At 45.1% G+C, this 12,211-nt stretch overlaps 1 protein-coding gene across 1 annotated transcript in view; it reads right to left on the bottom strand.

The window, feature by feature from the left end:
* LOC126331066 (single Ig IL-1-related receptor-like) overlaps window positions 1–905 on the bottom strand; it is a 336,088-nt gene extending 335,183 nt beyond the window's left edge. The window contains exon 1 of the mRNA XM_049996439.1: window positions 449–905. Coding sequence (XP_049852396.1) covers window positions 449–654 — 206 coding nt within the window. The 5' untranslated portion in view covers window positions 655–905. The remainder of the gene's footprint in view (window positions 1–448) is intronic.
* Between the last annotated feature and the right edge of the window lie 11,306 nt (window positions 906–12,211).

The raw sequence follows: 12,211 nt of genomic DNA, 5'->3' as shown, positions 1-12,211 counted from the left end.
TTGTGGGCATTTCGCAGATCGCTTTGGCGACAGTAATGGTGTTACATAATATATTTGTAGAGTAATTGCAATAGTTACAATTAGTGACAATAATTGTAACGTTTTTCGAGTATTAAATATATTTGAGAGGGGAAGGTTATAAGTTTGCAGTTCTTTGGTCACATTGTGTACCTAATAGTTTCAGTTTCTACTGTAATTCAGAAAACACGCACTGAGTGGGCGGAATGACGTCAGGAACGACTTTTCCTTTGAAATTGTCAGTTTATCGTTCTAACTGATGTGTGTAACATCAACAATGAGTTTTCCATTGGTTACTCACTTTGGATTCTGTCTTAACGCAGCAAAGTAAATTTAAAAACTCTAATGCTCTTAGAGAGAATTAAAAAAAAATGATGTCCTGTGAAGAATGCAGCGCTTTTGTCGTACTTTTGCCCTGGCGTGTACTCACCATTCTATACTGTTGTAGCCTTTGGCGCAGCAGTGAAGACTCTTGAACTTAGTCTCGATGGCATACTCGCGATCGCTGATCTCTTTAGTGAACTGCATCCAGGGTCCAGTCCGGTTGAAAGTGTCCATACGGCAGTAGTCGACTTTGGACTCTGCTGTTGTCGACAAAACCAGGCATATCGCCGCCACGAAAATTGCCAGTGCCATTTCCCACGCTGCCGAGGATGTGAGTTCAGTGTAGTTGTTATTTGTTGATATCCAACAGCGCGTCCATGAAGAATTATCTCAAGAATTGAAAAGAGAGCTCGATCCGCAAGACTGTGGAACACGAGCGCACGCAGCGTGGCGCGGACCACGCGAAGCGGGCGTCAGCGGGAGCAGCAGCAGCACGATCCTCCCTCCTTCGCTGTCAGAGCGCGACTGAGCGGTGCGGCGCGGCAGGCGGCCGGCCCGCAGACTTCGGCTGCCGTCGGTAAAGTTCGGCGCGCATCCGTCGCGAACTGCGAAAACTTCTGAGAAGCATGACAGCAGCTCCGTTCTGCCCTGTTCCTGTTGCATCTGCCACCACAAAGACCGCTGGCTACGTGAGCGCGCGCGTACGTGTGTGCGCTTCTGAGGCGGCGGAAGTGCCGCCTGTTGCCCCATCTGCGTCGGCGAGCTCGTGCTGGTCCATACCGCCACTGACATCGCTACTCGGTTAACACAACGTTAACAGCAGTTAGCAAAATAATACAGAATTTGCTAACGACTTTTTTTTTTAAAACGGAGATGTTCCTCATTTTTTATGAAACTCTATTTTAGATTAAGATTTTATCCCTACTTATCAGCTTTTTTACTGGTAGTTACTTATTTCATGCTTCATGGGAAGGCGCCATTCCAAGCCGGACATGTTATGTGGTCATGACCTCCACCCAGAAAGCAAACTACTATACTAACCAGCGACGTAAACAAAATATTCTGACCATACTAAAAATAAAACGTTTTAAATATTTTATTTTTATTATTCTTAAAATCTTAGACGTTCGTGGCATGGTAAACCTTCGGGTATTATGTTTTGGGGGAGGGGAGAAAGACAGTGAAAATTGGAATTCACGCACACCTGAAGACAACGGAAAAGAAGTTACATTAGTATACTATGACTACTCATTTACTCCAACCTGATTAGTGAAAGGCTGGTGTGTAGTGATATAATCTGAAGCTGAGTTCAGTAGACAATATGCTTCTACTGGGCAATAAATCGTTCTAGTTGTTTCCATATAGCACGCACACAGTCTTGTTCTCATGGCGAGCTGTTTTAGTACATCATATTACATATAAATCGAATACGGAATTTGACTCGATGGGGGACCTCTGACCGTTATTTTAATTAATCTTGAGTAAGTGTGATTCGAATGCACAATGGGCAAGTTCAAAATTTCGGTGTTCGACCCCCAGTTGGGCTTAGAAAGTTTTTCATGTAACTTTTCTTATTCTTTATCTCTGTTGGTGACTTTTACGGAAACAAGTGATAGTGGATCCACGTCCTATTATACTGAGATAGGGACCCAGTGATCGGAAATGCATGTTTGTTGCGTTATAGTTCAAATGGCTCTGAGCACTATGGGACTTAACATCTATGGTCATCAGTCCCCTAGAACTTAGAACTACTTAAACCTAACGACATCACACAACACCCAGTCATCACGAGGCAGAGAAAATCCCTGACCCCGCCGGGAATCGAACCCGGGAAACCGGGCGCAGGAAGCGAGAACGCTACCGCACGTCACGAGCTGCGGACTAATGCGTTATGGACATACACATCGTACACCACGTAAGAACAACGTAGCTCATAGTAATTATTCAAGGCGACGAGCGCCTGTCTCAATGCATGTATTGCTCTACATCCTGCCACACCGCACATTAAGGCTGCGCTCTGACGTGCGGTAATCGCGCAGTTTAAACCGCGCGGTTTGAACCGCAAAATAACACTATGGTAGGTATAATCTTCTGAGAATTGTTTAGTAAGCGGTTGGCGTTCGCAGTGTGTAGCGGGAAAGTGACAGTGTCAAAAAAGGAAATATTGTGTTTACTCTGCTCGCTAAAAAAAAAAAAAAAAAAGCGAGAGAAGCAAAAGACAGTATTGGGTGCATGCTATACTAAGTGATCGGGTCGTACATCGCCAATTCGTAACGTTGTATCCTACAATAAGCATGTATAGAGAAATATTCTTTGACTATTCGAGAATGTCTATAAATTCTTTTGATGAGCTGCTTCAATTAGTCAGGGAAGATATTTCAAGTTTTGAGACACACATTGGACGAAGCCTGTCACCGGAAGGAAAACTCGTAGTAACTTTGAGGTAAGATATTTATTTACTGCTGTTCATCAATATCAGCATATACATTGTTAACAAAAGTAGAAGAATGCGAGCTAGAGCTGAACTGGGATGCAGGAGACGGTGATGCTGCCACTATGACTGCACAGGCTGTTTAAGGTGCAGTAAAATATCCCCTGTCCATTTGAATATTGTTGATTATGCCAGTACGCTGTGGCAGGTATAATCTGCTGAGAATTGATGAGAAGAGAGGGTGGTGAAACTTATCTTGTTTCGAAATACTATTTTCTTGTAGTTCTTTCTCCAATTTTTTTCTTGACTGGATTTTTTTATTAGTTCGCTGATTCAATCTTCCTTCGTAATCTTGGTTTTCTTATATTTGGTTGCACACATTTTAGTGGGTTTAGTAGCGTTAATTTCTCTTGTCTCACTATTGACTTCACTAGCTTCATTAGTGACTTCACTTGCCGAATTATTGACTTCAGTGTACCTTTCGTGACTTTCTCCTTGGTGCTTTTTCGTACTAGCAGTATTTTCTTTGGTGTCCATATTTTCATGAAGCAAAGAAAGTCTTGAAAAATACATATTCTGTGATCCTTTACGAGCATCTGAACCAGAAGGAGCTGTTTTGATTTTCTTTAGCTTCTTATTACAGCAATCACGTATGTTCCTCCATTTTTTGTAGCGATACACCTGAAAAAAATACGACATTATTAATTTCACTGTTTCAGATATCTTGGGACGTGTTGTTCACTTTGAGACATTAGCTACCACTATCGCCTTGGAAAATCTACAGTAATGGGAATTGTCCGCGAAGTATGTAAGACATTGTGGGAAAACTTGGTGCATAAAGTCAAGACTACAGGTATGTGGAAGGAAATAGCGGAAAACTTTGAAAGCTATGCAAATTTTCCAAATTGCATTGGCGCCATAGACGGCAAGCATATCCGTGTTAGTGGGGTTAAAGCCTATGGATTCTGGAGTGTTGTGTCGTAACTGCAAACATTTCTTTTCTATAGTGCTTTTAGCACTATGTGACTCAAGCTTATGTTGACATCGGAGCTTTTGGTTTAGCGGAAGATTTAATGCGACCCAATGGAGGAAATGTTTTCCATATTAAAACGGATTTTTAACTATAGGTCATCGAGAGCCAGACAGTACATAGAGTGTACTTTCGGCATATTGTCAAAGTGGCGAATTTTTCACAGCGCTATAAACATGAATACAGACTTTGGTGAACACATAATAAAATCCCGTTTTGTATTGCACAACTTTGTGAGAAATGGTATAAAGTATGAAGATTTTTATGTACTGCACCAATGGATACTCTAAATACGTTGCATGCAGGAAGAGGGACACTTTAAGCTTGGAATGTTAGAGATAAATTCTCTGATTTCTTTGTGAGTGACGGGCATGTTGGGTGGCAAGATACAAAAATATGATTCTATGTACGTTCTATGCAAGTTCATTTTTGTTCAATAAACACCTGCTTACCAAAAATATTCTTTTTTCCGACGTATCTTCATAATTTCCAAATATATCCACCAATTCATGCCAAGCTTGGTTTTTGGCAGTTTTATTATAATATTCCTCGCTCTGAAGATCCCATAATGCAGGTCGTTACTCCATTTCATCAATAAATAATTCAGTATCGAAGCGATCCCCAAGGCTGTGGCACTGAGACGTCCGAACAGCGTGGTGCCCGCAAGGAAACTAAACGCTCTCATAGGATTCCAAAGAAATAGAACCGCGTGGGCGCCGTGCAATTGTGCTTTCCGGAGGTTTGAATGCGGATTCCGCGCGATTGGACTAGCTGCGCGGTTACATGTGAACAGTTACGACGATGCTCAAGTAAGTAAAATCCGCGCGGGCACCGCACGATTTTGTAACCGCGCGATTGTCGTCGTGTCTGAACACTATCTAAATGCATGACTGCCAACTCTCGTGACGACAAACGTTTATAGTGATAAGAAGTGTAATAGTATCGAAGGAAATTGACGGATATCCGAAATGTGAAATGATTTGGGTAAAGGTCACGGTTAAAGCAGACTCAGACATGGTAATTGGATGTCTCTATAGACCCCCTGGCTCAGCAGCTGTCGTGGCTGAGCACCTGAAGGATAATTTGGAAAATATTTCGAGTAGATTTCCTCACCATGTTATAGTTCTGGGTGGAGATTTTAATTTGCCGGATATAGATTGGGAGACGGAAACGTTCATAACGGGTGGCAGCGACAAAGAATCTAGTGAAATTTTTTAAAGTACTTTATCTGAAAACTACCTTGAGCAGTTAATCAGAGAACCGACTCGTGGCGATAACATAATAGACCTTCTGGTGACAAACAGACCCGAACTATTTGAAACAGTTAACGCAGAACAGGGAATCAGCGTTCATAAAACGGTTACTGCATCGATGATTTCAGCCGTAAATAGATGTATTAAAAAGGGTAAGAAGATTTTTCTGTTTAGCAAAAGTGACAAAAAGCAGATTACAGAATACCTGACGGCTCAATACAAAAGTTAGGTCTCAAGTACAGATAGTGTTGAGGATCAGTGGACAAAGTTCAAAACCATCGTACAATATGCGTTAAATGAGTATGTGCCAAGCAAGATCGTAAGAGATGGAAAAGAGCTACCGTGGTACAACAACCGAGTTAGAAAACTGCTACGGAAGCAAAGGGAACTTCACAGCAAACATAAACATAGCCAATGCCTCGCAGACAAACAAAAATTACGCGAAGCGAAATGTAGTGTGAGGAGGGCTATGCGAGAGGCGTTCAATGAATTCAAAAGTAAAGTTCTATGTATTGACTTGGCAGAAAATCCTAAGAAATTTTGGTCTTATGTCAAAGCGGTATGTGGATCAAAACTAAATGTCCAGACACTATGTGACCAAAATTGTACTGAAACAGAGGATGACAGACTAAAGACGGTTGCGTGAAACCCAGCTCGCGCTATTCGTCCACGAGACTCAGAGGGCCATAGACACGGGTTCACAGGCAGATGTCGAGTTTCTTGGCTTCCGCAACGCGTTCCATACAGTTCCCACAGTCGTATTATGAACAAAGTAAGAGCATATGGACTATCAGACCAATTGTGTGATTGGATTGAAGAGTTCCTAGATAACAGAACGCAGCATGTCATTCTCAATGGAGAGAAGTCTTCCAAAGTAAGAGTAATTTCAGATGTGCCGCAGGGGAGTGTCGTAGGACCGTTGCTATTCACAATATACATAAATGACCTTGTGGATAACATCGGAAGTTCACTGAGGCTTTTTGCAGATGATGCTGTGGTGTATCGAGAGGTTGTAACAATGGAAAATTGTACTGAAATGCAGGAGGATCTGCAGCGAATTGACGCATAGTGCACGGAATGGCAATTGAATCTCAATGTAGACAAGTGTAATGTGATGCGAATACATTGAAAGATAGGTCCCTTATCATGTAGCTATAAAATAGCAGGTCAGCAACTGGAAGCAGTTAATTCCATAAATTATCTGGGAGTACGCATTAGGAGTGATTTAAAATGGAATGATCATATAAAGTAGATCGTCGGTAAAGCAGATGCCAGACTGAGATTCATTGGAAGAATCCTAAGGAAATGCAATCCGAAAACAAAGGAAGTAGGTTACAGTACGCTTGTTCGCCCACTGCTTGATCACTGCTCAGCAGTGTGGGATCCATACCAGATAGCGTTGATAGAAGAGATAGAGAAGATCCAACGGAGAACAGCGCGCTTCGTTACAGGATCATTTAGTAATTGCGATAGCGTTACGGAGATGATAGATAAACTCCAGTGGAAGACTCTGCAGGAGAGACGCTCAGTAGCTCGGTACGGACTTTGTTGAAGTTTCGAGAACACTTCACTGAGGAGTCAAGCAGTATATTGCTCCCTCCTACGTATATCTCGCGAAGAGGCCATGAGGATAAAATCAGAGAGATTAGAGCCCACACAGAAGCATACCGACAATCCTTCTTTCCACGTACAATACGAGACTGGAATAGAAGGAAGAACCGATAGAGGTACTCAGGGTACCCTCCGCCACACATCGTCAGGTGCCTTGCGGAGAATGGATGCAGATGTAGATGTACTGTACACAGTAACACTCCTGACCGTGGACACATCACAAGCTGTCTGATGTAATGGACAACTGGGTAGTGTGTGGCACAGGTTAATGCTCCGGTGCGATGCATTCGGTCGTTACACGACACGCGTGCTGTGAGCTACGCTGGGTACAGTACGTCGTCTGTTTGGTGTTCAGGGGCGAACACTGTTCATCATCCGCTGCGTGTTCCGGTTCACAACAGACACCGGGTATGTTTGCAAGAATACGGCATAACTGCATGCTGCGTTACATTGAGACTGGAGGTCGTCGCTTTGAACAGTTACTATGAGCGACGTAGTTATACGCTATACGCTGTGTGTGTCCACATCACAATAAGTATGAATTGATTCCCTATCTCAATAAATCGGTTGTGGACCCACTATCACCTGTCTCAATTTGACCCAAAAGGTTTTAAACACCCTGTATATGTACAAAAAATAAGTTACTTCTTGTTTCTGAGTCTACGTTAACTGACTGGGTAAGTCAGCTGACAGGTCGGGTAATGATTGGGGCAGACCACATACAATAGTATATGTTCTAAAGAACTATATTGGACGGGATTCACAAGAGATGGCACAGTAAATTATCACAATAAGTACACGCCGACAGATGCAAATCCCCGAGCAATCAAGGATGTTAGTTATCAGGATCGCTTCAGTATCAGTGTATGGACAGGAATTGTCGGTGACAGTTTCATAGGGCTATACACTTTACCATATACACTCCTGGAAATTGAAATAAGAACACCGTGAATTCATTGTCCCAGGAAGGGGAAACTTTGACACATTCTTGGGGTCAGATACATCACATGATCACACTGACAGAACCACAGGCACATAGACACAGGCAACAGAGCATGCACAATGTCAGCACTAGTACAGTGTATATCCACCTTTCACAGCAATGCAGGCTGCTATTCTCCCATGGAGACGATCGTAGAGATGCTGGATGTAGTCCTGTTGAACGGCTTGCCATGCCATTTCCACCTGGCGCCTCAGTTGGACCAGCGTTCGTGCTGGACGTGCAGACCGCGTGAGATGACGCTTCATCCAGTCCCAAACATGCTCAATGGGGGACAGATCCGGAGATCTTGCTGGCCAGGGTAGTTGACTTACACCTTCTAGAGCACGTTGGGTGGCACGGGATACAAGCGGACGTGCATTGTCCTGTTGGAACAGCAAGTTCCCTTGCCGGTCTAGGAATGGCAGAACGATGGGTTCGATGACGGTTTGGATGTACCGTGCACTATTCAGTGTCCCTTCAACGATCACCAGAGGTCAAGTGCACATACGGTTCACGTCCACGCTGTCGCGGCATACAGACTGCGATGGAGCTCCGTATGCCACGGCTACAAAATAGCAGGTCAGCAACTGGAAGCAGTTAATTCCATAAATTATCTGGGAGTACGCATTAGGAGTGATTTAAAATGGAATGATCATATAAAGTTGATCGTCGGTAAAGCAGATGCCAGACTGAGATTCATTGGAAGAATCCTAAGGAAATGCAATCCGACAACAAAGGAAGTAGGTTACAGTACGCTTGTTCGCCCAATGCTTGAATACTGCTCAGCAGTGTGGGATCCGCACCAGGTAGGGTTGATAGAAGAGATAGAGAAGATCCAACGGAGAGCAGCGCGCTTCGTTACAGGATCATTTAGTAATTGCGAAAGCGTTACGGAGATGATAGATAAACTCCAGTGGAAGACTCTGCAGGAGAGACGCTCAGTAGCTCGGTACGGGCTTTTGTTAAAGTTTCGAGAACATACCTTCACCGAAGAGTCGAGCAGTATATTGCTCCCTCCTACGTATGTCTCGCGAAGAGACCATGAGGATAAAATCAGAGATTAGAGCCCACACAGAAGCATACCGACAATCCTTCTTTCCACGTACAATACGAGACTGGAATAGAAGGGAGAACCGATAGAGGTACTCAGGGTACCCTCCGCCACACACCGTCAGGTGGCTTGCGGAGTACGGATGTAGATGTAGATGTAGATGTAGAAACTGGCTGACACTGACGGCGGCGGTGCACAAATGCTGCGCAGATAGCGCCATTCGACGGCCAACACCGCGGTTCCTAGTGTGTCCGCTGTGTCGTGCGTGTGATCATTGCTTGTACAGCCCTCTCGCAGTGTCCGGAGCAAGTATGGTGGGTCTGACACACCGGTGTCAATGTGTTCTTTTTTCCATTTCCAGGAGTGTAGATTAAAGGCTGGACGATGAATTACCAGAGGTACTGGAGAACGTTACTCTTGCGGAAAGACAACGACTTGGTAAAGACAACGACTGTGGTTTATGCACGTCGGGGCATAAACCTACACTCCTGGAAATTGAAATAAGAACACCGTGAATTCATTGTCCCAGGAAGGGGAAACTTTATTGACACATTCCTGGGGTCAGATACATCACATGATCACACTGACAGAACCACAGGCACATAGACACAGGCAACAGAGCATGCACAATGTCGGCACTAGTACAGTGTATATCCACCTTTCGCAGCAATGCAGGCTGCTGTTCTCCCATGGAGACGATCGTAGAGATGCTGGATGTAGTCCTGTGGAACGGCTTGCCATGCCATTTCCACCTGGCGCCTCAGTTGGACCAGCGTTCGTGCTGGACGTGCAGACCGCGTGAGACGACGCTTCATCCAGTCCCAAACATGCTCAATGGGGGACAGATCCGGAGATCTTGCTGGCCAGGGTAGTTGACTTACACCTTCTAGAGCACGTTGGGTGGCACGGGATACATGCGGACGTGCATTGTCCTGTTGGAACAGCAAGTTCCCTTGCTGGTCTAGGAATGGTAGAACGATGGGTGTGATGACGGTTTGGATGTACTGTGCACTATTCAGTGTCCCCTCGACGATCACCAGAGGTGTACGGCCAGTGTAGGAGATCGCTCCCCACACCATGATGCCGGGTGTTGGCCCTGTGTGCCTCGGTCGTATGCAGTCCTGATTGGGGCGCTCACCTGCACGGCGCCAAACACGCATACGACCATCATTGGCACCAAGGCAGAAGCGACTCTCATCGCTGAAGACGACACGTCTACATTCGTCCCTCCATTCACGCCTGTCGCGACACCACTGGAGGCGGGCTGCACGATGTTGGGGCGTGAGCGGAAGACGGCCTAACGGTGTGCGGGACCGTAGCCCAGCTTCATGGAGACGGTTGCGAATGGTCCTCGCCGATACCCCAGGAGCAACAGTGTCTCTAATTTGCTGGGAAGTGGCGGTGCCGTCCCCTAGGGCACTGCGTAGGATCCTACGGTCTTGGCGTGCATCCGTGCGTCGCTGCGGTCCGGTCCCAGGTCGACGGGCACGTGCACCTTCCGCCGACCACTGGCGACAACATCGATGTACTGTGGAGACCTCACGCCCCACGTGTTGAGCAATTCGGCGGTACGTCCACCCGGTCACCCGCATGCCCACTATACGCCCTCGCTCAAAGTCCGTCAACTGCACATACGGTTCACGTCCACGCTGTCGAGGCATGCTACCAGTGTTAAAGACTGCGATGGAGCTCCGTATGCCACGGCAAACTGGCTGACACTGACGGCGGCGGTGCACAAATGCTGCGCAGCTAGCGCCATTCGACGGCCAACACCGCGGTTCCTGGTGTGTCCGCTGTGCCGTGCGTGTGATCATTGCTTGTACAGCCCTCTCGCAGTGTCCGGAGCAAGTATGGTGGGTCTGACACACCGGTGTCAATGTGTTCTTTTTTCCATTTCCAGGAGTGTATTTCCTACGGATCGTACCACAGTACGTCACCTCTAAGTTTCATGCACGTTGGATTGGTCAGGGACTTCTGCTAGATAACGCAAGATAGGTAGTTAAAGCCCGAGTTGGTAACATATAAAGTGTTGTCGTTAAATCGTCGAATTATTAAACATTCTCTCATGGGAATCCATAATTTCACTTTAATTTTAATCGTTAAGGAACTCCCTCCTCTGATTCAAGAGGCACATTCTTTCTTCATACAATTTACAGATGAAGCCGTTTCTTGGTATAGTATGTAACTTTTCTGACTGACATACCAAAAGACCATACATAATGCCAGTAATGTGTCCGCAAAGAGGTAAGTTCTGTAATGTGATTGCACCGACGTCATGTTTAATCATACTGTGACAAATATTGCTCCAAGAATTGTACCATAATACCTGTCGAACTTTATTCGGGTTGTCTACTTAGGTTCACCTAATTGTATATATGACCACGAGTGTGTATTTGACAGTAAACAAAGCCTACAAACGTTAAAAATGTTCAAATGCATGTGGAATTGTATGGGACTTAACTGCTAAGGTCATCAGTCCCTAAGCTTACACACTACCTAACCTAAATTATCCTAAGGACAAACGCACACACCCATGCCCGAGGGAGGACTCGAACCTCCGCCAGACCTAGCCGCACAATCCATGTCTGCAGCGCTCGGCTAATCCCGCTCGGAGACCTTAAAAAGCAGTATTGTTTTTATGATTTCCAACTGAAACTTGTATACGCATTACAAAGAAACAATTGAGTAACCGCAAAGAAGCGAAGGGAAAAATATACCTTAAGTCAAGGGCACCCAATCTTTTAGGTTACCCGGGCCACGTCGGAAGAAGACGAATGTTTTTGGGCCGCACATAATATACTTAATACCAGGAACAAAGAATCGTGTGGCGGGAGTTTCAGATTGAAAATAGTGTTTATCATAAATTTACATAACCACTCCTTCTACAGGCCACAAGTGGCCCATTGGGACCATCCGACTGCCGTGTCATCCTCAGAGGGGATGCGGATAGGAGGGGTGTGGGGTCAGCACACCGCTCTCCTGGGCGGTATGATGGTATTCCTGACCGAAGCCGCTACTATTTGGTCAAGTAGCTCCTCAATTGGCAATACGAGGCTGAGTGCATCACGAAAAATGGTGAGAGTGCATGGCGGCATGGATGGTCATCCATCCAAGTGCTGGTCACTCCCGACAGCGCTAAACTTCGGTGATCTCACAGGAACCGGTGTATCCATTTGAAACGTCCCCTTAGAAAAATTATACAAGACTGTGCTTAAACTGACACACAATATCTTTAGCGCAACGCAATATGACTTCCAAAAATCCCTACGAAAGAATGGCCCTGACTAGCATTAACCTATACGTTTCACAAATCACTTACCTCACAAAAATCTTCGTTACTCAAGCTACTGCAATACAGCGAGCGCCACTACTGCCAGCTAAATAAAAGATTCAAACTACTGAAGGCACTAACTACTGATAGGCATAGTTAGCAAATGAAAGATTTTAATACAGAACAAACAATGTATTTACCTTAATAGTCATAATATATATATCAGTTCGTGACACCAAT

The sequence above is a fragment of the Schistocerca gregaria genome, chromosome 2 (genome assembly GCF_023897955.1).
Source record: "Schistocerca gregaria isolate iqSchGreg1 chromosome 2, iqSchGreg1.2, whole genome shotgun sequence".
NCBI lineage: Eukaryota > Metazoa > Arthropoda > Insecta > Orthoptera > Acrididae > Schistocerca > Schistocerca gregaria.
The sequence above is the reverse complement of the archived record's forward strand: the minus strand, read 5'-3'. Positions and strand labels throughout refer to the sequence as shown.